This window comes from Hordeum vulgare, chromosome 2H, assembly GCF_904849725.1.
Source record: "Hordeum vulgare subsp. vulgare chromosome 2H, MorexV3_pseudomolecules_assembly, whole genome shotgun sequence".
In the NCBI taxonomy this organism is placed as follows: domain Eukaryota; kingdom Viridiplantae; phylum Streptophyta; class Magnoliopsida; order Poales; family Poaceae; genus Hordeum; species Hordeum vulgare.
Window position 1 is genome coordinate 440,767,680 of NC_058519.1, and position 26,267 is coordinate 440,793,946.

At 44.3% G+C, this 26,267-nt stretch overlaps 1 protein-coding gene across 1 annotated transcript; it reads left to right on the forward strand.

The window, feature by feature from the left end:
• The first annotated feature begins 847 nt into the window (after positions 1-847).
• On the forward strand, positions 848-2,328 carry LOC123430222. The gene is made up of 2 exons (XM_045114105.1): positions 848-1,224; positions 1,299-2,328. Exons 1-2 carry the CDS (start codon positions 863-865, stop codon positions 1,576-1,578), a joined length of 642 nt encoding a protein of 213 aa, XP_044970040.1. The 5' UTR covers positions 848-862; the 3' UTR covers positions 1,579-2,328.
• The last annotated feature ends 23,939 nt before the right edge of the window (positions 2,329-26,267 follow it).

A 26,267-nucleotide genomic window follows, 5' to 3' on the forward strand; every position in this document is an offset into this window, starting at 1 on the left:
AACCCTATGTCTCGAGCCTTGGGGCTGATGTTTTCTTATGGGGTATGAAAGATTACAAGGTGCTAAACACTTGAGCTGGAGCCCGCGAGTGGATTATATAGTATATGCCATGACCGACCAAGCTTCATTACGATGTGAGTTAATGCTAATAAATAAAGGAGTTACTAGAAATGACAACTATGTAACAACCCGAGACCGACGCTCCAGAAGATTCCCCATTTATTCCGTTGTCGTCGTGTGATTAGTTTATTTGTCGCATTCATCATCGCATCATGCATATCATCTGCATTGCATCGGCACTCCGTGCCACCAGTTTTAAAAACTTGCATCCGTTATTAGTTGTCGGTTCTCTCTGTTTTCGTCGTTGTCATTTCAAGACCAACCACACTCGCACGCGCCTGCAACATCATTAAAATATATATTTTTAAAGTGTGTATAAAATATTCTCAGAATTAGTTGAAACATGGCGTGCGGTCTTATTTTAATGTAGGCAGGCTGCCTGCCAAATTTTGTCGCAATCGGAGTTCGTTTGATACCCGTACCGTTAAACCTATAGAAGCACTATAGCTGGTTAATTGTCGGATGTTTCAGTATTTTAAACTCTGTCGCCGGGTTGCCCATTTTCCCTCTCTTCCCTGCCTAGTCCATATGCATAGTGCACCGACCTGCACGCATCTAGCCCAAAACCTCCCGAGACCCGAACCGGACGGTCGTAACCATTGGATCCGGATCAACCACGTTTTACCGCAAACCGTCTTCAATTTTTTCATTGGACTCTCCTAACCTATTTTCTTGACCGTCTCATCGAAATTGAAGGGTGCGAACCAAACCCATTTTTCCTATTTATAGACCACCTAGACCTATGTTGGCCAACCCTAGAAATCCTCTCCCTTGTCCCGTCCGCGCCGCCACTCCCTCGGGATCTGCTAGCGCCAATGGCCTCCCGATCCAGTCAATGAGTCAGCCAACTACCATCCTGCTCCTCCTCTCGTGGTTTTCCCCATTATCCAACCCGCTGAGGGATTCATCCGCGCGACCACAGGAGCAGGAGCTCCAGCAGCTGCGCACGCTCCCGTGGAGACGCTCGTCCCTGTGCCAACTCTCGGTCGCCGCGCGTGGTGCACCTGAGGACCTCCTTGCTGGATCAGCAAGAGCTCACTGCCGAGCCTTCTCTGTCTGCCATTCAAGCCACCGTCAGCATCGATCTCCGAGACCAGGCTGCTGGTATGCGTCCCTGCCTCTCGTCCTTCCTCCCCATGCCTCGCTCTCCCTCTCAACGCTCTCTCTCCCCCTCGCAGGAGCCCGCCGCCATGGAGTCGCCCGTCCTCGCCACAAGGTGCCTCGTCGTCGGAATGGATTCCAGGAGCTCGGATGTGCCCATCCATGCACTCGATTTGGTCCGCCTCTGGCCTTCTGCTCGGGGAAGACGACTGGGGCCCTGCACGCTCCTTTGTTCGTCTGCATCCGGCTTTGACCGCCAGATCGAGTCGCGCGGTCGCTCGCGTGGGCTGCTACGCCAAGGCCATCTCTCATCGACCGCGCCTCTTCGGCCGCGCGTTGACCGCATGGGCCTCGTAGCCTTCTCCCTGCTCGCGTGTAAGCCCCAGCCAAGCTTCCGCCTCCTTGCCTAGACCGGCCAGATCCACCAGCCCGCGAGCCATGCCAAGGCCCTCGCCCTGTGACAGACCAGTAGACCCATCGGCCTCTCCCAGCATCAGCCAAGGTCCAAGCCATGCATGGTCTGCTCATCGGTCGAAGCCGCTGCCTCAGATGTTTTGTTGTCGGACTCGTGCCCCCAGTCCCATGTCGCGCCCGCGCTTACCGAGAACAACTACCGTCGACCTTCGAAGATCGTGGATTCGCCATTCGCCAAGCACCTCTCCAACCGTGCATGACTACTTCCTCGATGACACGTGTACCACTGCTTCCATGACGTCCTCGACGACCCTGAACATGCATGGAGCGTGTATTTCTACTGTGGCCGAAGACCCGTGTACCACTACTTCAACTATCGTTGGAGGAACCACTACTTCCACGATGTCCACGATAACCCATATACAACTACACCGCTACGACTCGATCCGCTTTGAAGATGCAGGCTTCGAAGGTATTACTAACGAGACGACCAACCATGTACCAAATGCATTGTTGTATGAGAGGCGAGTTGTCCGTGTCGTAGATGCCATGCTAGTTGCATGTTGTCCCTCTTTTGTCGTGCCCCCGACACATGAGAACCCGGTAATGGTATCACCCCATCATTCTTGGCATGACACGCACACGCTCCCAATTCGTTGGCACCAGTATCTCATCGAGTTATCAGGACCGAAACATTGTCGTGGCATCGTTTCCGTTTTGCCGCCATGGTTCCCTTTCGTTCGCCATGGCGACACATGCTTCATATCCTTCTTGCCAGTGTTTTCATAAAATTTCATGCACATTGCATTCATGGCATAATATCATCTGTTTCACGTATCTTTTAACCATAGCTCCGTTCAAAGATCTCTGTTTGTAAATCGACTAGAATGTCGTGTAGAATCACATGCTTCACCTCTTGCCATGATAATAATATTTTAAATTGGTTGTGTACCTAAACAAGAGTGCACTAAATATTTGCATATTGAGTTTCGTCAATATGCAACACGTTGCATATTGAGCTTCACTTAATGTGTAGTGTTTGATTGTTGTGAATTTTCATGCCATTCCTTGCATAATTGAAATGGACATGCACCATATTAGGGTGTGCATCATATCGTGCATGTGTTGTGGTGAATATCGTGTGTTGATAGTTGTTTCCGATTTGCTTCTTCTCGTTAGAGTTCCGCAAGTGTGTCGGAAGGTGAGGATCCGTTCGACTACGTCGGTCCGTCTTCTTCACGGATTCGTTGTTCTTCCAACCTGGATCTCAGGCAAGATGATCATTTCCCTAGATACCATTACTATCATTGCCATGCTATTTGTCTCGTTTCTTTCATTAAATGTCAGCCTCTCAACATTGCCATGAAACCTTCAACCTTTCTACAACCTAACTAACCATTGATTGGCTATGTTACCGCTTTCTTACCCATGTGTTAGCATTGCTAGTTACAGGTGCAGTTTCTTCCATGTGATAACATGGGTTCCTTGTGATATCACCTTGTAATTGCTAATTAATTTAATGGACCTATATACTTGGTAAAAGGTGGAAGGCTCGGCTTTCTAGCTTGGTGTTGTGTTCCACCTTTGACGCCTTAGTTTCGGCTACCGGTGTTATATTCCATAATTGAGCGCTCCTAACACGATCAGGGTTGTTATGGGGACCCCCTTGATAATGCGTCTTAGTTAAATAAGCTTGTCTGGCAAGTCCCAACTTTGGTGCTACATTTGCCTAATAACCTAATAAAATTGCATAGGGACTTTCCGGACCCTGTGGATAATTAATCAACCCCGGGTCAATGCTCCTCATGAGTGTTGGTCCAAATTGAGTGATGTCCGACGCCCCCTGGTCACCCGGGGTTTCAGCCAACCCGACGTCTAGCTTATCCGATCGTGCCTTGAGAACGAGATATGCGGCTCCTATCGGGTCTATCGACACGCCGAGCGGCCTTGTTGGATTAGTTTTACCTTTTATGAAACATCTTGTGCATTGGGATTCCGCTGAGACTTTGGGTCCTCTGAGAGTTGAGGTTTTCCACTAAGGAATCCGAGGAGTTCACGGTTTTCGTGATCGAGGCTTTCTATGCGGCTTGTGGCAATTTCTGATGGACTAGTTGGAGCACCCCTGCAGGGTTAAATCTTTGGGAAAGTCGTGCCCACGGTTATGTGGCAAACTTGGAAACTTGTTTAACACCAGGTTCTAGATAACTTGAATTAAACTTAATTAAACTTGCCAACTGAGTGCGTAATCATGACTATCTCTTTCGTGAGCTCCTTCTCGATCGAGGACACGGTGGGGTTATGTCTAACGTAAGTAGGCGTTTAGGATCATTCATTTTATCATTAGTAGTTCACGCCCGCTATGCGTAGATCATCCCCCTCTTTTATTCTTGTACTGGTAAGTTAGCCACCTCAAATAAATGCTTACTCGCTTTCTGCAGCCTCACTAGTTAACCATTCCTCAATCATTAAGCTTTGCTAGTCTTTATACCTTTGGAAATGAGATTGCTAAGTCCTTGTGGCTCACAGTTTACTGCAACACCAGTTGTGGGTACAGGTAAAGAGTTACTTTGACGTGAGCATGATGATTGTTTTATTTGGAATTTCTTCTTCTTCATCATCGATCTAGGATGGGTGCAGGCCGGCAACCTGGGATAGCAAGGATGGACATCGTTCTTCTATCATTTGTTTTTGTCCGTAGTCAAACCCTTCTCTTCTACATTATGATTAAATGTATTGTTGTATTGAGATGTTCATGTTGTAGCTTGTGGCGAGTGTAAACCAATTCCACATACTCACCTCTTCTGTACATGTACTTGTGACGATATTCATTCTTGCAAAAATGACGAGATGTGCTTCTATCCCTGTCGAGTGGTGTTACGGGTAACATAGGTCTTCACTACACTTCATGTGATGGAATAAGTCCCTAGCTGTTGTAGAGTCTTCGGTGCCATCGCCTTGCTGTGGTCCGAGTGCCAGGTTGCATCTGACTGACACAAGGCGATCTGAGTGACTCCGGGCAGGCCGAGTGACAATAAGCAGTGCCTAGTAAGGTCGAGACTACACCGGTGGCTTGAAGGACAATGATGTCCGTAAGGGGTCCTAGGTAGGCCTAGGGAAGTAGGTCTGTAGGCCTACCCCTAATGTACAACCCCGTCAGTAGCCCCCGAATCAGTTGAGGTATTGTAGACCGGGTGAATGACTTCCTTAGATGTCTCTGGTGTTTCGGGGATGCTAAGGTTCTAGCTCGGGGCTGCGTCATTCGGACTCTCGGCAAACCTCTACACATTCAAGAGTTATAAATCCCGAATGCGTGAACATACATGTATGTTCGCAGTTGTTAGTGATCGACTATCTTTCGGGAAGATAGATTTAGTGAGTCGGACAATCATGAGCTCTGATCTCTGAATACCCAATCGGTGAGTTGGGACGGACCCACTCGCACCGAGGTAAGGACGATCAGGTCGCCTTCATTAGTTACGGAGTTTTTCAGGGTCCCGTGGAGGGACGGGCGAAGAGAACATTCGTCCCACCTCATCACATGTCGTGGATACAGAATCCATTCGGGATATGAGGTGGAACGGGTTTTTCGCCACTTCTTGAATTGAGGTAGTGCGCGTGGGCAGCGGTTACAGCGGAGGCGCGGGTAGTGGAGGTAATGGGGCGATGCACCGATTTCCGCACCCTGATGTCGCTATCATGCTACAGTGTGTGCCATCCTCGGGATACTGCGGATTTTCCTCGGGCCGACGAAGTACTCGATGGGTAATCTTACCATTGGGTATTTAAGGCACGAGGCGGACGGGAGAGGAAACCACGCCTCAGATCCGGGTCATTTCCATCTCCACTTCCCCCTCTCATCACCAAAGCTGAGAACTGTGTGCCACCTCCGATGACTCCCAGCCCCGACTCCTCCACCGCGCACCATGGTGAAAGGAGCGACGACGAATGCCCAGCGGGCCAAGAAAGGGTCGTGCAGATCCTCTTCGAGCCCCGGAGCGCCCCCGCAAGGCTGGATCCAGGTCGACTGGATGACGTCCCGAGTCTCACAGGGGCAGTTTGTGGAGTTGGAGAGTGAAGGCCTGATCACCCACAGGAGCTGGCGACTGCCCAAAGACAGCGAGGAAGAACATGCGCCTCGGAACAACGAGCGAATACTCCTAGTCACCCACATCGAGAGAGGTCTCTCCTTGCCTCGACACCCCTTTTTCCGAGCGTTCCTTGGTTCCTTGGTTTCTGAGCGTTCCTTGGTTTCTCCTAATCCCCCCAACATTGTCTCGTACTTAGCCGCATTTGTATCCCTGTGCGAGAAATTCCTTGGGTGTCACCTGCATTGGAGGTTGTTGAAGCGCTTGTTCACGTGTCGAGTGATGACCGCGATTTTTTTTCTCCATTGGAGGGGAGTACCAATGTGGTGTAGCTTTGTGGAGGTTTAGATATTCATCTCAGGGGCAAGAGAGCTTATCGGAGATGAGTTTTCCATATTCAGTGAAGAACTGGCAGGATTCTTGGTTTTACTGCCAAGACATCCGAGTGGGCGAGGGTCATTCGGGCCTCCCGCCCTGTATTGTTGATAGGATCCAGTCAGCTCCTTCCTTGTCCATGTCCAAGGAGGAGAAGACCGATGTAGATATCTTGGTGATAGCGTTAGTTGCCTTGACGCGAAAGGTTGTGAACAGGATGGACCTCCTGGAAGTCTTCTTCCAGCGTAGGTTCCAGCCTCTCCAGGCCAGAGCCCATCTAATGTGGAAATATGAAGGTCTGAGTGATCCAGTCCGTGCCCATCCTGAGGAGATTGGGGAAGAGGCGCTGGAGAACAATCTCAGGGCCATCACTCCGGTGAGGGACAATCTCACAGGCTCCATGCAGGTGCCCCTTTCTCGGCAGAGCAGCTACCGAATGAGGTAAGCTATCGAGCATCTCGACCGAGTGAACTTCTTCGTTGCTTCAACTCCTATTTGTGATTTTGCGTTCTTCATTCGGGAGGCTTTTACAGGGCTGTTCATTTCCGTTCCGGCGGTTGAATGTTTGCCTATTGACGTGGAGAGCAACACTGAGAAACAGGACACCGAGCACCCGGAGGGCTTGGAGGACGACGATGATGATGACGGCAATGATGAGGAGACAGAAGAGAGTGACAGCAAGCACGGAGATGAGGAAGAATATTCTCCGTCTAACGAGTTCTAGCCGAAACCCATTCCAAGGCGCGTCAGGACCTTGGAGTCTGTGCTCGCGCCTTGAAGACTCCGTCAGTGGTGAAGCCAAGCGCGTCGGCGATATCGACTCGCAGCTCCAAACAGGGTCGGAGCGAACCTGAGACGGTGCGAGAGCGGGTCGCCAAGCAGCCTAAGATCACAAGCTCCAAACCTTACAAGGCCGTTCTGCCACGAATCAAGGTCAACGTACCCATGGCTTCAGCGTAAGCATTCTCGCCGAGTGATTTATCCCAGTTTGAGCAATATCTTCCGAGTGATGATTGGATTTTTGTTGTTTCTGTTGCTGGCCCGATACTTCGACTGCTTCACTGGAACCCAAGACCTCTAAGAAAGGTAGAACCGACGTTGATGTCGCTTCATCTAAAGGTTACCCTTGAGCTTTTCTGGTGATTCATTCGAGACTTGGGTTTTGGCCATAAGAGTGGCCTTTTGAATGTCTTGTCAGCATGTGTAGAGCCGCAAAATGTGATTGAACTCGACGCCGACATCCCCTCTATAGTTGGAGAAGTTTTGAAGCAGGCTCCAACTTCCAGACGAGTGAGCATTAAGGCCAAGACTCCCGTGGTGCAGGAGACCACCATGGTTGGGGCGTCACTTGGACTGTATCCGCTGACCACTCCATTGCCTCTCCCCAAGGATCGCAACATCTTCCAGCTCCACCATACCCCGGAGGTTTAGGAGGAGGCGTGCAATGAAGCCTTGCCTCAGCTGGAGGTGATGGTTGGGCGATTAAAGGAGGCTTACGACCCGAGTGAAGCCATGGCAATGAACATTCCGGTGAATCCTTTCACGTATGCCTATGTTTCTGAATCTGTTACCGAGTGGGAATTCCGAGTTGGCATGCTCGGAGGCATGCCCACTGGGTGTTTGCTTTCAGTGGGGGTGCGCTGAGCGCACCCACTGTGTGTAGTCCCCGAGTCTATCGTCAACTGAAGCAGTCGGTGGTACTCTTATTTTCTGTTTATGTCCAATAGATGTTGGTAGGGTGCGGAGCCCCTTTTATTTTCTCTATCTCTCAAGTGGGGGCGCGCTACGCGCTCCCACTTGGTGTACTCCCTAAGGCTACTGTCGACTAATGCAGTCAACGATAGTCTCAATTTTCTTGTCTTGATCGATAGAGGTTGGTCGGGTGCAGAGCCCTTATCCTCTATCGCTCTAGTGGGGGCGCGCTGAGTGCACCCACTGGGTGTAGTCCCCGAGGCTAACGTCGAGTGAAGCAGTTGGTAGTAGTCTTAGAGTTGTGATATTATACTATGCCTTACTTGTATTTGTTGATGGCAGACTGCTTGTGGGATGAGGGGCCATGATGATGCCGTGGAGAAAGAGTTGCAGGAACTCCGACTGAGCCTCGATGCTGAAAAAGCCAAGAACAAGCAACTTGAGCAGGAAAAACAAACAACTGAGGGTAAGCTCTTTGCCATCCGAGTGATTCCTGCTCTGGTTATCTGTTCTTATCCAGGTGAGTTTGTCTTGTCAGATCGCCTTTCTATGAGGCTAAAGAATTCCATTTCTCTAGTTACCATGAAGAATGCCCTCGAGAAGAGGGATGAAGAGCTCGCGTCCGCTTGGAAGGAGGCCAAGCAGAAGACCCAGGTGGTCAAGGCCTAGCTCAAGACGGTTGGAACTTTGGAAAAAGAGAATCGGCTTGTGAAAGCCGGTACGGAGAACACTACAGCGGAGCTTGCCGAGATGAATAAGCACTATGACGAGTGGGATACCAATGTTGAGAAGGTCGCCGCCAAGAAAGCTGAGCTGGAGAAGTTCGTTGAGGACTTCAGCATGGAACTCTGTGAGAATCTCAAAGGTATATTGAGCGTTTGAATGCTTCCCCATTGCCACTTTAAAATTTCCGAGTGGCGTTTCTCATCCTTTATTTTCCCGCTGAGTGCAGCCTTCGCCGTTGATGTTGAACAAGAACAACGCGAATATATTGCTTGCTTATACTAACCATCACAATATCATCTTATATCAATTGGATGTGAAAAGTGCATTCCTCAATGGTGAGCTTGAGGAAGAAGTATATGTTGCTCAGCCCCCAGGTTTTGAAGACCCAAAGCATCCTGACAAAGTCTTCAGACTCAACAAGGCTCTCTATGGCCTCAAGCAGGCCCCTCGGGCATGGTATGACACTTTGAAGGAATTCCTCATGAAGAAAGGTTTCAAAACCTGGTTCACTCGACCAATTTTTTTTCACAAAATCTTATGACAATGAACTATTCATGCGTCAAATATACATAGACGATATCATCTTTGGTTGTACTAACGAACGTTACAGTGACGAATTTGGCTTTATGATGGGTGAGGAACATCAAATGTCCATGATGGGGAGTTTGAATTCTTCCTAGGTATTCAAATTCGTCAACAACACAACGACATCTTCATCTCTCAATAGAAATACCTCAAGGATGTCCTAAAAAAGAGTTCAGCATGCAAGATTGCAAAGGTGTCAAAATTCCAATTCCCACAAACGGCCACTAATACGTACATTTTGCATCATGCTTTTATATTGATATTTATCGCTTTATGGGCTGTTATTACACTTCACGGTACAATACTTATGCCTTTTCTCTCTTATTTTGCAAGGTTTACATGAAGAGGGAGAATGCCAGCAGCTGGAATTCTGGCCTGAAAAAGGAGCAAGTTTGAGATACCTATTCTGCGCAACTCCAAAATCCATGAAAATCAACGAGGAATTATTTTGGAATTTATAAAAAATACTAGGCCGAAGAAATACCAGAGGGTAGCCACGAGGAGGCCACAAGCCAGCTAGGCGCGGCCTACCCCCCTAGTCGCGCCTAGGGGGCTTGTGGGCTCCCTGTTCGCCCTCTCGCTCCCCTCTTTTGCTATAAGGAGGGTTTCGTTCCAGAAAAATCAAGAGGATGCTTTCGGGAGGAATCGTCGCCGCCACGAGGCGGAACTTGAGCAGAACCAATCTAGAGCTCCGGCAGGATCGTCCTGCCGGGGAAACTTCCCTCCCGGAAGGGGAAATCGTCGCCATTGTCATCACCAACACTCCTCTCATAGGAGGGGACTACTCATCATCAACATCTTCATCAGCACCATCTCATCTCCAAACCCTAGTTCATCTCTTGTAACCAATCTCCGTCTCACGACTCCAATTGGTACTTTTAAGGTTTCTAGTAGTGTTAATTACTCTTTGTAGTTGATGCTAGTTGCATTACTTATAGACAAATTATATGTTTTTAAAAACTACAGAAAAATTGTGATCTACTGGAACAAGTTTCAACCTCATTGGATCTCTATATCAAAAGTTATGAGCCAAACAAAACTAGAACTTTCTCTGTTTTTGGAATTAAAACAGAAAAGAAAAATTGAATCTAATTGGACACTGTGTACACGTGGCGCTCCCTAATTGGTCCTAAGATGTTTGCTGCGAGGAATTCTAACAAACGGCCGGAATATAAGTAAAAGTCCTAATCTTAAGTGAATAAAAGTTGTGTCGGTTTTTTGTCTAAAGCCGAAGGGGTACTCGGGATCTAATCTAACGCGTCGAATACAAATCGGACGGCTAAGGGGAGATGGGGGTGGACTCACAGAGGGTTGCCGGTGTGCTCCTCTTCTCCAGCGAGCCGAGGCGAGGGTGGAGTCGGGGTGGCGGCGCCCGGCGTGCTCCGGCGTGTCCGAGACGACGGTGATGTGGCGGTGGAGCTCCGGCGTCCAATGGCGGCGGCAGCGAGTCGAGGCGAGGCCGGGGCGAGCAGCAGGGGCTCGGGGAGCTTCGACTCCGGCGAGGGCTCGGCAGGGGCGGCGAGGCTTGGGTAGGGGCGGCGAGGAGGGGGAACGGGGCGAGGAGAGGGGGCCGGGGTGCGGGCTTTATTGGGGGAGAGAGGGGGCTAGAAGGGGAAGGAGATCGGCGAGGAGCGGCATCTCCGGCGAGGTCTGGCCGGTCGGCTGGGGAAAGGAAGGCCGGGAGGGGAGAGAAGGAAAGAGAGCTAGGGGTGATCAGCTCGGGTGGGATTCGGGCGGTGGGCCCCGGGCATCAGCGAGAGGGGTGCGGGTGGGTTGCGGTCGGTTGACCGAAATGGAAAGGGGAGGGAGATCCCGGGCCAGGCGGGAGGTGGGCCGGTTATTAAGCGCCGGGGCGAGTTTCCTTTTTTTTTAAACTTTCCTGTTTTAGTTTTTTTTTAAAACAGCAAGTATTAAAAATAAAAAGGAAACAAAATAAATAATAAATACAGGGGTATTATATACCAAAATTTTCAGGAAAAAAATTTCTACTCGTTTAACATTTTTCCAAGACCAAAATAAAAACTTTTTTAAAATGTTTTTTTTCAGAAAAACCTCTAAAGGCTTTATTTTCTTTTTGCAATTATTTTCTCAATATAAATTTTGGTTTTCCTGTCTCAAAATATTTCAAAAATGCCCCTGGTTTTGGAGGTTCATATTCCTTCGCTCTTTCTTGCTTGCAAGAATTTATTTTTCGGGGTATTTCTGGGGGAAGAAAAATAAAGAAGCAAGGGAAAATATTTGAAAGGATTCAAATGCAAACTCCGTTCAAATTCTTTATAGTTGAAGAAGTCATGTCATCTTCTCTCTTTGCTTTTAAATGATTGAATTTGAATTCACCGGAGAAGGGGAAAGTCATTTTATTCCCTCTCATTCAAAAGTTCTGAAAAGTTTCAAATTTCACTCAAGTTTCAATCACTCAAACAAACAAACAATCAACCTAATAATTTTATTAACATTCCAAAATTTGGGATGTTACAGAAGACTTTTGTTTTTATAGTTTCATTTCCTTCTTTTGAGTCATAGGAACAGAATACTATTAAATGGGGTCGAGGTAACACTAAGGAAAAAATCCAAGTGATGCTCATCTCAAAGCCTACACATAATCAATCCTTCGAGTGAAGCCTTCGGAAATCTCTTGCGGTTGATTCAATTTATTTAGTAACAAAGATGAAGTTCTGCTGGTCTCTGAAGAAATTTATCTAGCTGAGGAGTTAGGATATCGCCAGTGCTAATTACCTACGAGTGAGGAACATGATAGATCTGAGGATTTTCAAAGTTTGAAAATTACGTCTGTTGTTGTGCTTTGCGCCAGCTGTCCCCAAAACCTTATCCACATAACAGTCATATCATTAGGGGGCATTTATGTCATATCATGTCGGGGTTGCTCACTGGATATAATTAGCCGCCCCCCTACAACCACTAGCGGGTTGGCTACTCCGAGTGAGAACTTGAGACTTGTCATTTGAGAGCAACCCATCCTCCGAGGACTTTGAGAGAAAATCATCAGCGAGGAAAAACCCAAAACCCAAACCAAAACCAAAACCCAAAGTGATTGAGCATCACTAAAGAGACTGTTCCTATTTGGAACCGATGCTTGTTACCTTTGAAGACTGTGTATCTTCTAGTAGGTTAGGCGTCAATGCTCTAGAGCATCGAGCAGTAAATTGTGGATTGTCAGGTGACCGAGTTTGTGAGGATTTGGAAGTCTTCCCTAAATACTTACCATGAGTGTTGGACAAGGTCTGTGTGACCTTAGCTCGAGGACAATATGGTAAGGACTATGTATCCTGGGATTGTGTGTCCTTTGGTTTAAATACCAAGCCGCTCCAAACATGACGTACAACTGTCACACCTGTTGGAACTCGGTCATCAAATCACTATCTTCATCGAGCTCCTGGTTCTATTTCCTCAACTCTTTTATTTCCTCAAGTACTTGTCAATGAAATTGATCATTACTCTTTGAAGACTTTGACTGAAGACTTTCTCAATTTCCTCATCTCAAATTATTCAGTCACCTTGTTCTCACCTGCTTATCTTGTTTACACACTACATGTGCTCTGTGTATGTTTTATTTCATCATGATGAATATGCTACTGCTATGTTTCGCATGGACTTGAGTACTTATTCTGCTGCTAGTATTTTTGTTACTTAGCAATTTCCTCAACGAGTAATTCTTGAGTGACGAATTTGTAAAAATCGCCTATTCACCCCCTCCCCCCCCACTCTAGTCGATATAACAAACTTTCATACCATATGTTTTCTAATTTGAGAAGGCACACAAATTAGCTAGAAACATAGACACTTTGGAACAAATAATTGCTTCATTATTACCGCAAACGGTTGTATTACATGAATCATGTGTGTTTTGATAACCATTTACATGGTTCCATGTGTCCCACTTTTTTTACTTCATAGGGGGCGCCGTGCGGGAAGCTATTTGATGACAGGAGGCTTGCGAGTTGTCCACCATGCAGGCTCAATGGGACACATGAGAGCTTTGTGCCGTGCAGGCTCGACGAGATGCATGAGAGCTATCCGGAGTGCCGGTTCAGCGGGGTGCATGCAAGAAGTCTACTGCATATGTTCACCAGGAAGCAAGGCTTTTACCTCCACCCTCCACCCGCCTTGCTCCAACTTCTGAATTAATGGCGGCACATCCGCTCTTTATCATTTGGTTAATGCGCCTAGAAGGAGGATTAGTTTGCTTGTGATCCCATTGATCCGCTCACAGTAAACATTCTTTTGTTCGTGCCTCGCTGAGAACATGACGTTTCACCTATTTTCAACTCATATACATGTACCTACAAAGAAATAATACAATGAAAAATTCAAATGGGAAAAGATAGTAATGTTCTTACATATTTAGGATAATTAAAAATGCCACATGCGGGAACTCCCCAAACACACGGGCAAAAGAAGAAGGAAGAGCATAAAAAGGAAGACACAAACAACGATCTGAGCTGCTGCTCTCTAATTCTTGATGGATTGCTCGGATTGGAGTTCCTCAATATCCTTCTTCATCGCCTCCACGACCTCCATCTCCTCTTTCGTCTCCTCCACCATATTCCGCATTGCAGCCATGGCGCGAGATTTTTCCTGGAGAGTGTCGGTTCTCTCCTTCATGTATGCATGAATTTCCTTGACATGAGCCATGGATTCCTTCACCAACCCCTCGTTCTAGATATGGAGCTTCGCCAAGTCTTCCAAAAGTTCCTCGGTGAGGTATGTTAGTCTACCTGCTGAGGCACTTTTCTTCTTATGCAGCTTCTTCTAGGCGGCGGTCAACTCCTTCTGCTTTCATGCTCATTGTGGAGCTTCGCCTTCTTGCTCGTAAATTTCACAATGAAGACGGCCGCCTTGTTAAGCGAGGTGTTGCTCCTCTCGAGTAGCTTCACCAAGCTTTCGATCACCTTGTCCTTCTTATCGAGCTCAGCGTGCATGTCGTTGCTGGCTGAGGAATCCAGCACTGTGAGCTTGTCCAGTTTTCCTCTGAGGCGAATGCGCTTGTGAGAGCCCTTTCTTCTTTGGGAAATATCCTTCGAGCCCTACGCGGTGCCACCTGACATCTCTTCTACGGCAAATGCGGCGAGGCTGGAGCTCTCTAGCACTTCTGCAACACGATGGTGTGACCTATTTGTTTCTTCTCTGACCTTGGTCTTTCTTCATTGAGCTCCTCATTCTATTTCCTCGGCTTTTATTTCCTCAAGTACTTGTTGATGAAATTGATCAGTATTGTCTGAAGACATTGACTGAAGACTATCTCAATTTACTCATCTCAAATCCTTCAGTCACCTTGTTGTTCACCTGCTTATCATGTTTACACGCTACATGTGCTTTGTGTATGTTTCATTTCATCACGATGAATACGATACTCCTATGTTATGCATGCACTTGAGTACTTATTCCGCCACTAGTATTTTCATCACTTAGCAATTTCCTTAACGAGTAATTCCTCACTACGAATTTGTAAAAGTCACCTATTCAGCCCCCCTATAGTTGATATAACGCACTTTGAATTGGTTTCAAAGCAAGGTACTCCCTTGTTCTATGTGATTTTGGTTTAACCACCTGGATTTTTAGTTATGTCGACAGCAGGTATGATAAATGAATCTGCGGGTTGTCCTACCTTTAAACGGACAGATTACCCCTACTTGAAGAACAAGATGAGCATGCATCTTGAAGCAATTGACAATGATATATGGTATGTTGTGAAAAATGGTGTTCCCTCCGTCACCCCAACCATCAACGTTGTTGATGTGAAAAGATTCAAGAAACTCAGCTCTCAATTAAAGAATATGATATGTGGCCATCTCACCAAAGGTCGGTATGGAAAAGTGAGTGCTTTGGGATATGCAAAGCTCATCTGGGATAGGATGTCCAAGGTCAACGAAGGAATCTTAACTCAACGTGACTCTCGGGTTGATGTTCTTCACAATCTCTTCAATCGCTTCAAAATACTCGACAACTAAAATGTTCAGCAAACTTTCGATCGCCTCACTGACATCTCCAATGAGCTCCAAGCTTTTTGTGCCACTGACATCACAAATCATGAGGTGGTGAAAAAGTTGTTGAGATATCTTGATATCTCATTCGATACACCTCCTTTGATGATTCAAGAGTATGGGTACTACAAATCACTAGATCCTGCTGATATTCTTGAGAGACTCAATACTCATGAATTCCAGAAAACTGAGAAAAGAGATCACTATGGGCCAAGCTATGGAAGATATCGTGCACTGAAAGCAAAGGAAATTTCCTGGTCTGAAGAGGAAGAACCTAATTGCAGTCTTGGTGACGCTGAAGAACTTGGTTAGGAACTTGCAATGCTTGTGAGAAAATTACAGAAGTTCTCCAGAAGTTGTCAGTTTGGAAAATCTTCAAGAAGAGATGTGAAGAAATAAGAATCCTCATGTGAGGACTACAAGAAAAGAACTTGTCACGAATGCAATAAAGCCGGACATTACATTGTTGATTGTCCTTGCTTGGTAAAGTAATCAAAGAAGAAGTACAAAGATGACAGTTCTGATGACTCGAAGAAAAAGAAGAAATCTTCAAAGTCCTCATCACACAAGAAGAGCAGTTACACAAAGTCTCGGGCTCTTATGGAAAGGAAATGGATTTGGAGGAAGAATCTGAAGAATGTGAAGAAGAGAAAGGATCTGAAGAGGAGTCAGAGTCTGGCGTGGCAGGCCTAGCTCTTGCCACTGCGTTCGTTAGCAAGTCCATCTTCAACCTTGAAGAAAATGATTTTGTCAACGACACTCACGACTGCGACGATGACTCTGCCCCCACCTATTGCTTCCTGGAAATAAGTGCCATGGTACTCAATCAGCTTCCTCATCTGATTCAAGTGATGAACGTGATGATTATCAGAAACCTAGCTACTACAAACTGCTAATATTGCCACTAAGCAACAAAATGCTATTGAAGAGCTTCGGAAACTGCTAGACAAAAGTGATGAATTGTTGAATGAGGAAATGGATCGGACAAAAACTCTGACTTATGACTTTCCATGTCTTCAATCTTTGTTTGAAAGCCTTCAAAGTCGTCATGAAACTCTCTTCACTGATCATGAGAAACTTTCTTATGAATTTTTTAAAGAAAGCAAGATCTTGAGAAACTAAGAATGTCTCATGATGATCTTCAAAGGGAAAATGATTCTCTTCTCGCTCAATGGATCATTTCCACTCATGAAGAATTCATTCCACCATGTTTGAAATGCATCAATCATGAATCTGCTAATTCTTCACCGAAATGTTAAAATGCTTCTATTGCTGCAAATTCTACAACTATATCTGTGGTCACAAATTCCTCACTTCAGGAACCCACAAATGTCACTCACAAAAATGCATGGATGAAGGAATTGTATGTGACGGGCATATACAAAAGTGTCAAAGGGCATCAAACCATTTGCATGTGCTCAAAAAGCAGATTTTGAACAGAAACCCTAGGAAAGAGGATATTGCATTTCAGAGGAAATTGAATGCTGATGGATCATACTGGAAACCTCAGCAGTATCCCAAAATCCCGTGGGTTGCTGCGAAAGGATCTCCTGTAGATCCATCCACATTTTTTTGCTTTACATGTGAATCTTCATATTCCTCTGATGATTCACTTGACTCCGACTATAAACTGTTCAAAAATCAGAATGGTGAAGTATTTGCTACATATGTTGGAACTAACTGCAGGAACGGATCAGCCTTGAGGTAGATATGGGTTCCCAAAAGCTGCTTCAGAAATCTTCACGTGAATCTCCTCATGACACCGCCCATGAAGAACAGGAACCCCAGATGAAATTCCTCAAGTGGACCAAAGTCTTCACATGTATCGAAGTCCTCATATGGTCATAGTTCTGCCCATACTCATGCTAATGCTTCTGTTATGGAGGGAAAATACAAGGGTCATGAATATGTGCATTATTCTTCAAATCAGTATGTTCATATATCCTCTAAGAATTTCTCTACATATGCATTCGAGTACACTAACCACCTGCCGTGAAACGAAGTGCATTAGCTTCAATGACTAAATTTTCAAATGGTGATCACATAATGATTAACTCTTTGCCACCCCTTTATATGTGGGTGTTGAAGAAAATGAACTTACCATTTATGCAGGTCAGGACTCCAAACGAACTTAAACGTCTGAAGAATTTGCTGGAGACTTGACAAAATGCTTGAAAGGACGCAAGCTAATCATGATGAAATGAGACAATCATTTCTCACGTCCTCATGTTATCTTACCTCTACATTGTTTGATGAAATTCAAGTCTCATGAATTTGATATCATATCCTTTACTCTGAAGCATATGAGATGGTAAGCTATACTAATTCATCCGCAGGATGAAACCCCTAAAGCCACTGAATGGGTCCTCGACAGTGGATGTACTGATCATATGACTGGTGACAAGAATCTATTGATGGACATTCCATTGTCTCCATCTCATATGAAGCATATCACCTATGCATGCAAAGAAAAACCAAGGTATTGGGTCTAGGTAAGGTTGCAATCTCGAAGGACCGACATATTGGGTCTAGGTAAGGTTGCAATCTTGAAGGACCGACATATTGGGTCTAGGTAAGGTTGCAATCTCGATGGACATTCCATTGACTCCATCTCTTGAAGTAGAAGCATGTCATTGGCATAGAGGGTGTCAAATTCCTCAGGGGTCATTTGTGGGGGGCTTGTGAGTCTGAAAAAATGACCAGATCCAAGCATCGCTCGGAGACTATCATGACCACTACACGACCTTTTGAATTGCTTCACATGGACCTCATTGGCCCTACTCATTATGCCACACTAACCAATGTTGCATCTCTATATGTCTTTGTCATTGTTGATGATTATTCACGTTACACTTGGGCACATATTATCTGTTACAAAACTGAAGTGCGGGAAGTATTCAGATGATTTTCCTCAAGGGCATCAGGAATTTCAGTGTCAAGATCAAGCACATCAGGAGTAATAATGGAACTGAGTTCAAGAACATTGGTCTTGATGATTATCTTGATGAACTTGGTATTACTCATGAGTTATCTGCTCCATACACTCCTCGGCAGAATGGCATCGTGGAGCACAAGAATAGGACTCTTGTTGAGATGGCTCGCACTATGCTTGAAGAATATCAGACCCATTACTGTTTATGGCCCGAGGCAATCAATATTGCGTGCCATATCATCAACGCGGTATATCTTCACGAATTCCTCAAGAATACTTCATATGAACTCCTCACTTACAGGAAACCCAATGTAACTTATTTTAAAGTCTGCAGTGCAAGATGCCAGATTAGAGATCCTCACCACCATTCTAAATTTGCACCGAAAGCACATGGGGGTTTTATGCTTGGTTACGGAAAGGACTCACACACCTATAGAGTCTTCAACAACTATCGCAACAAAGTTGCTGAAACTATATATGTGTTGTTCAATGAATCTAACGTCTCACAAAGAGAGCACCTACCTCATGTGTTAGATGAAATGCCTCATGAGGAATCCATTAGGTTCAAGGCTACTTCAGATATCATACCCGCTGAAGAACCTCTGCGTGTTGAACAAGTCATCCTGAGCAATGAAGAAATCCATACTAGTGCACCTGAGGAAATTTGTGCTGATGAAAATCCTAAACCTCAACAAAGTCGTCAACCTGCTCATCCAAGGGTGGCAAATGAAGTGGAGATTGAAAATATCCTTGATGACATCAATGCACCAGGTCCCCTCACTTGCTCAAAAGCTTCACATTTAACTAACTTTTGTGGATAGTTTTCATTTGTGTCTATCATAGAAACATCAAAGGTGGATGAAGACTTTATGAAGCATGAGTGGATTCAAGAACTGCAAGAGGAATTACATTAATTCAAGCTCAATAATGTGTGGGAACTTGTCAAACGGCCTGATCCTCGCAAGGACAATATCATCGGTACCAAGTGGATCTACCGCAACAAGAAAGATAAAAATGGTCAAGTGGTGAGGAATAAGGCTTGTCTTGTGGCACAGGGCTGCACACAAGTTGAGGGAATTTACTTTGATAAAACTTTTGCACCTATTGCTAAACTAGAAGCTATTCGTATATTGCTTGCTTATACTAACCATCACAATATCATCTTATATCAAATGGATGTGAAAAGTGCATTCCTCAATGGTGAGCTTGAGAAAGAAGTATATGTTGCTCAGCCCCCAGGTTTTGAAGACCCAAAGCATCCTGACAAAGTCTTCAGACTCAACAAGGCTCTCTATGGCCTCAAGCAGGCCCCTCGGGCATGGTATGACACTTTGAAGGAATTCCTCATGAAGAAAGGTTTCAAAACCTGGTTCACTCGACCAAACTTTTTTCACAAAATCTTATGACAATGAACTATTCATGCATCAAATATACATAGACGATATCATCTTTGGTTGTACTGACGAATGTTACAGTGACGAATTTGGCTTTATGATGGGTGAGGAACATCAAATGTCCATGATGGAGAGTTTGAATTCTTCCTAGGTATTCAAATTCGTCAACAACACAATGACATCTTCATCTCTCAATAGAAATACCTCAAGGATGTCCTAAAAAGAGTTCAGCATGCAAGATTGCAAAGGTGTCAAAATTCCAATTCCCACAAACGGCCACTAATACGTCCATTTTGCATCATGCTTTTATATTGATATTTATCGCTTTATGGGTTGTTATTACACTTCACGGTACAATATTTATGCCTTCACGGTACAAGTTTCAACCTCATTGGATCTCTATATCAAAAGTTATGAGCCAAACAAAACTAGAACTTTCTCTGTTTTTGGAATTAAAACAGAAAAGAAAAATTGAATCTAATCGGACACTGTGTACACGTGGCGCTCCCTGATTGGTCCTAAGATGTTTGCTGCGTGGAATTCTAACAAATGGCTGGAATATAAGTAAAAGTCCCTGGCTAATCTTAAGTGAATAAGTGGGAGGTTTGTCCAAGTAAGGGCAGCACCCAAGAACTGGTCCACCCACATACCAAACTATCAAAGTAGCGAACGTGAATCATATGAAAATGATGAAAACTAGCTTGACAGAAATTCCCATGTGTCCTCGGGAGCGCTTTACCTCCTATAAGAGTTTGTCCAGGCTTGTCCCTTGCTACAAAAGGGATTGGGCCACTTTGCTGCACCTTTGTTACTATTGTTACTTGCTACTTGCTACGAATCATCTTATCACACAACTATGTGTTACAGACAATTTCAGTGCTTGCAGAGATTACCTTGCTGAAAACCACTTGTCAGATCCTTCTGCTCCTCGTTGGGTTAGACACTCTTACTTATCGAAAGGACTACGATAGATCCCCTACACTTGTGGGTCATCAAGACTCTTTTCTGGCGCCGTTGCCGGGAGTGAAGCGCCTTTGGTAAGTGGAATTTGGTAAGGAAATATTTATATATTGTGCTGAAATTTATTGTCACTTGTCACTATGGAAACTAAACCTTTGAGGAGCTTGTTCGGGGTATATTCACCTCGAACGGCAGCACAAAGAGTTGCTCCTCAACCTGCTGCACCTACTGAAAATACTTGTTATGAATTTCCTTCGGGTATGCTTGAGAAACTACTGGCTAATCCTTTTACAGGAGATGGAACATCACATCCCGACTTGCATCTAATCTATGTAGATGAAGTTTGTCGTTTATTTAAGCTTGCAGGTTTGCCCGAGGATGAGGTCAAGAAGAAGGTATTTGCCTTATCTTTGAGGGATAAAGCATTGACATGGTATATGTTATATGATGATACTGGATCATGGAACTACAACCGGTTGAAATTGGAATTTCATCAAAAGTTTTATCCTATGCATCTAGTACATCGTGATTGGAATTTTATTTATAATTTTTGGCCTCGTGACAGAGAAAGCATCGCTCAAGCTTGGGGGAGGCTTAAATCAATGTTATATTAATGCCCCAACCATGAGCTCTCGAGAGAAATTATCATTTAGAAGTTCTATGCTCGGCTTTCTCATGATGATCGCACCATGCTTGACACTTCTTGTACCGATTGTTTTATGAAGAGAGATATTGACTTCAGATGGAATTTGTTGGAAAGAATTAAACGCAACTATGAAGACTTGGAGTTTGATGAAGGTAAGTAGTCACGTATGAATTTCAACTTTGATTGCGTTAAATCCTTTGTCGAAACAAATACTTTTTTTGTGATTTTAGCACTAAATATGGACTTGACTGTGAGATAGTAGCTTCATTGTGTGAATCATTTGCTGCTCATATTGATCTCCCTAAAGAGAAGTGGTTTAAATATTATCCTCCCTCAGAAGTCAATGTAGTTAAACCCAATCCAGTTGAAGAGAAAGTCATCGCTTATAATGATCCTATTGTTCCCAGTGCTTACATTGAGAAACCACCTTTCCCTGTTAGGATAAAGGATCATTCTAAAGTTTCAACTGTGATACGTAGGGGATACATTAGAACACCTACACCCCCTGAGCAAATTAGAGTTGAACCTAGCATTGTTATTATCAAAGATCTCCTGTCCGACAATGTTGATGGCCATGATATTCACTTCTGTGAAGATGCTGCTAGAATTGCTAAACCACATGCTAGAGACAAACATAGGCCTGTTGTTGGCACGCGTGTTGTTTCTATTAAGATAGGAGATCATTGTTATCATGGTTTATGTGACGTGGGTGCTAGTGTCAGTGCAATACCTCAATCCTTATATGATGAAATTAAAGACGATATTGCACCTGTTGAGATGGAACCTATTGATGTCACTATTCAGCTTGTCAATAGAGATACTATCTGCCCTTTGGGAATTGTTAGGGATGTTGAAGTCTTGTGTGGTAAAACGAAGTATCCTGCTGATTTTCTCGTTCTTGCTACCACACAAGATAGCTTTTGTCCCATCATATTTGGTAGACCTTTCCTCAATACTTTCAATGCTCATATTGACTGTGAGAAGCAAACTGTCACTGTTGGCTTTGAAGGTGTGTCACATGAGTTCAATTTCTCCAAGTTTGGTAGACAACCTCATGAAAAAGAGTTGCCTAGTAAGGATGAAATTATTGCCCTAGCTTCTATTGTTGCGCCGCCTACTGATCCTTTAGAGCAATACTTGCTTGAGCATGAAAATGATATGCATATGGATGAAAGGAATGAGATAGATAGAGTTATCTTTGAAATACATCCTATCCTTAAGAATAATTTGCCTGTTGAACTGCTTGGAGATCCACCCCACCAAAAGGTGATCCTGTGTTCGAGCTTAAACAGTTGCCTGATACTCTTAAGTATGCTTATCTTGATGAAAAAGAGATATATCCTATTATTATGAGTGCTAGCCTCTCAGAGCATGAAGAAAATAAGTTACTAAAAACTCTAAGGAAGCGTCGTGCTGCTATTGGATATACTCTTGATGATCTTAAGGGCATTAGTCCCACTCTATGCCAGCACAAGATTAAAACCGAGCCTGATCCCAAACCAGTTGTCGATCATCAACGGAGATTAAATCCTAAGATGAAAGAGGTAGTAAGAAAAGAAATACTAAAGCTCCTCGAAGCAGGTATTATCTATCCCGTTGCTCATAGTGATTGGGTGAGTCCGGTGCATTGTGTCCCTAAGAAGGGAGGTATTACCGTTGTCCCTAATGATAAGGATGAATTGATCGCACAGAGGATTATTACTGGCTATAGGATGGTGATCGATTTTAGGAAATTGAATAAAGCCACTAGGAAAGATCATTACCCTTTGCCTTTTATCGACCAAATGCTAGAAAGACTGTCTAAATACACACACTTCTGCTTTCTAGATGGTTATTCTGGTTTCTCCCAAATACCTGTTGCACAATCTGATTAGGAGAAAACCACTTTCACAAGCCCTTTCGGTACCTTTGCTTACAGACGTATGCCTTTTGGCTTATGTAATGCACCTGCCACCTTTCAAAGATGTATGATGACTATATTCGTTGACTTTTGTGAAAAGATTGTTGAGGTTTTCATGTATGACTTCTCCGTTTACGGGTCTTCTTTTGATGATTGCCTCAGCAACCTTTATCGAGTTTTGCAGAGATTTAAAGATACCAATCTTGTCTTGAATTGGGAGATGTGCCATTTTATGGTTAATGAAGGCATCTTCTTAGGACATAAAATTTCTGAAAGAGGTATTGAAGTCGATAAGGCTAAAGTTGATGCGATCGAGAAAATGCCAAGCCCCACTGATATCGAAGGTATAAGAAGTTTCCTTGGTCATGCTGGTTTCTATAGAAGGTTCATTAAAGACTTCTCTTAGATTTCTAGGCCTCTTACCAATCTCTTGCAAAAGGATATTCCTTTTGTTTTTGACGATGATTGTGAGGAAGCCTTCGAAATACTTAAGAAGGCCTTGATAATTGCGCCTATTGTTCAACCACCTGATTGGAACTTACCTTTTGAAATTATGTGTGATGCTAGTGATTATGTTGTTGGCGTTGTCTTAGGACAAAGAGTTGATAAGAAGTTGAATGTTATTCACTATGCTAGTAAAACTCTAGACAGTTCCCAAAGAAACTATGCTAGTACTTAAAATGAATTTTTAGTAGTCGTGTTTGCATGTGAAAAGTTCAGATCTTACATAGTTGATTCCAAAGTCACTATTCACACTGATCACGCTGCTATTAAGTACCTCATGGAAAAGAAAGACGCTAAACCTAGACTTATCAGATGGGTTCTCTTGCTACAAGAATTTGATTTGCATGTTGTCGATAGGAAGGGTGTTGAGAACCCAGTAGCATATAACTTGTCTAGGTTGGAGAATGGTCTTGATGACCCACAACCTATTGATGATAGCTTTCCTGATGAGCAACTGAATGTCATCAATACTTCATGTAGTACACCGTGTTATGCTGATTATGCAAATTATATGGTTGCCAAATATATACCACCTAGTTTCACATACCAGCAAAAGAAGAAATTCTTCTTTGATTTGAGACATTACTTTTGGGATGATCCTCACCTTTATAAGGAGGGGGTAGATGGTGTTATTAGACATTGTGTACATGAACATGAACATGGACAGATCCTACATAAGTGTCACTCCGAGGCTTACGGAGCACACCATGCGGGAGATACAACTGCACACAAGGTATTGCAATCAGGTTTCTATTGTCCTTGCCCGTAAGTTTGTCTTGTCTTGTGAAGAATGTCAAAGAATAGGTAATATCAGTAAACGTCAGGAAATGCCTATGAATTATTCACTTGTCATTGCACCATTTGATGTTTGGGGTTTTGATTAAATGAGACCTTTTCCAAAATCCAACGGGCATACTCATATCCTAGTTGCTGTTGATTACGTTACTAAGTGGGTAGAAGCTATCCCAACTAGTAGTGCTGATCAGAACACCTCTATCAGGATGCTTAAAGAAGATATTTTCCCTAGATTTGGAGTCCCTAGATATCTAATGACTGATGGTGGTTCACATTTCATTCATGGTGCTTTCCGTAAAACGCTTGCTAAGTATGATGTCAACCATAGAATTGCATCTCCCTATCATCCTCAGTCCAACGGTCAAGCTGAGCTAAGTAATAGAGAGATTAAACTAATTCTGCAAAAGACTGTCAATAGGTCTAGAAAGAATTGGTCTAAGAAGCTCGATGATGCACTGTGGGCTTATAGAACTGCTTATAAGAATCCCATGGGCATGTCTCCGTACAAAATGGTTTACGGTAAAGCATGTCATTTACCTCTTGAGCTAGAGCATAAGGCTTATTGGGCAATCAAAGAGCTCAACTTTGATTTCAAACTTGCTGGTGAGAAGAGGTTATTTTATATTAGCTCACTAGATGAATGGAGAGCTGTGGCATATGAAAATGCCAAGTTATTCAAAGAAAAGGTTAAGAGGTGGCATGATAAAAGGATACAAAAACGTGAGTTCAATGTAGGTGATTATGTGTGGCTATAAGATTCTCGTTTAAGATTTTTTTGCAGGCAAGCTTCTCTCTAAATGGGAAGGTTCTTACATTGTTGAGGAAGTATATCATTCCGGTGCCATCAAGATCAACAACACGGAAGGTAATTTTCCGAGAGTGGTAAATGGGCAAAGAATCAAGCATTATATCCCATGTACTCCCATAAATGTTGAAAGCCATATTATCAATACCATAACTCCGGAGGAGTACATAAGGGATATTTATCAGCCTGTTTCAGACTCCGAAAATGAGGAGGTATGTGATTCGGTAAGTAAACCGACTCCAAAACTTTCCAGTAGAAATTTTTCTCAGTTTTGGAATTTTTAGAAAAATAGAAAAAATGAAAGTAGTCCAAAAAGCGCACGAGGGGGCGACAAGCCTGCCAGGCGTGGGCCACCCCCTAGCCGCGCCTGGGGGGCTTGTGACCACCTCGTGTGCCTCCCGGACTCCGTTTTCTTGCGGAGTACTCCTTCTGGTCAGAAAAAAATCATTATATATATATAATCAGAAAAAAAATCATTATATATCACGCAATTTTCCTTTTTTTCGTTTCGAGCTGTTGTGCAGACACATCAAGATCGTTATGGCGTCCCCAAAAGCTCCGAAGGACAAGTTCTTCGAGAAGGTCATCAATCCCTACCTTGCGGGAGTGCTGCAACACCCTCAATCTATCGAGATGTGTCAGGGGGTGCTGCACATCCGTGATGTTGAGGGGCCCAAGAAGACCGGAAGCGTGGAGGCGAGGCTCGAAGCAATGGAGCAGCAAGTCTTCAAGTGCCAAGGGATGGTGGAATGCGGACTCAACGCCAACCACATGATGATCACGGAGTTCACCAACAAGCACAAGATCGATGCCAATGATATCGGGAAACACCTCTCCAGGCTCTATGATAGAATTGATCACCTCCAAGCCCAGATCTATGACGTGCAGAACCAAAACTGTGAGTATGAGTATAGTTTTAAATCAATACGGTTGGTTGCAGATTTGAGGATTCCGGAGACTCGATCGTCTTTCCATGATGGAGCACCTATGCCTTGGAAGACAGAGGATCAAACCCAGGTTGCAACAACTCCACCACCATCACCTTCGAAGGAAGACAACTAAGCACGGGTATGGGCAATCCCCTTGGCTTGTGCCAAGCTTGGGGGGAGTTGCCCCGGTATCATATCACCATCACATCTTTTGCCTTTACCTTTTCTTACTTCGATCCTTTTTTATTTTATCTTCCTCTAGTAGAATAAAGTTCTTAGTGTTTTAGCCTTGAGTTTTGCTT

Bases quoted from the DNA above. Each gene is read 5' to 3' on its own strand.
- LOC123430222 (XM_045114105.1), top strand. From the start codon at position 863: ATGTTGGCCAACCCTAGAAATCCTCTCCCTTGTCCCGTCCGCGCCGCC. The intron at 1,225-1,298 runs GTATGCGTCCCT...TCCCCCTCGCAG, and splicing joins TCTCCGAGACCAGGCTGCTG to GAGCCCGCCGCCATGGAGTC.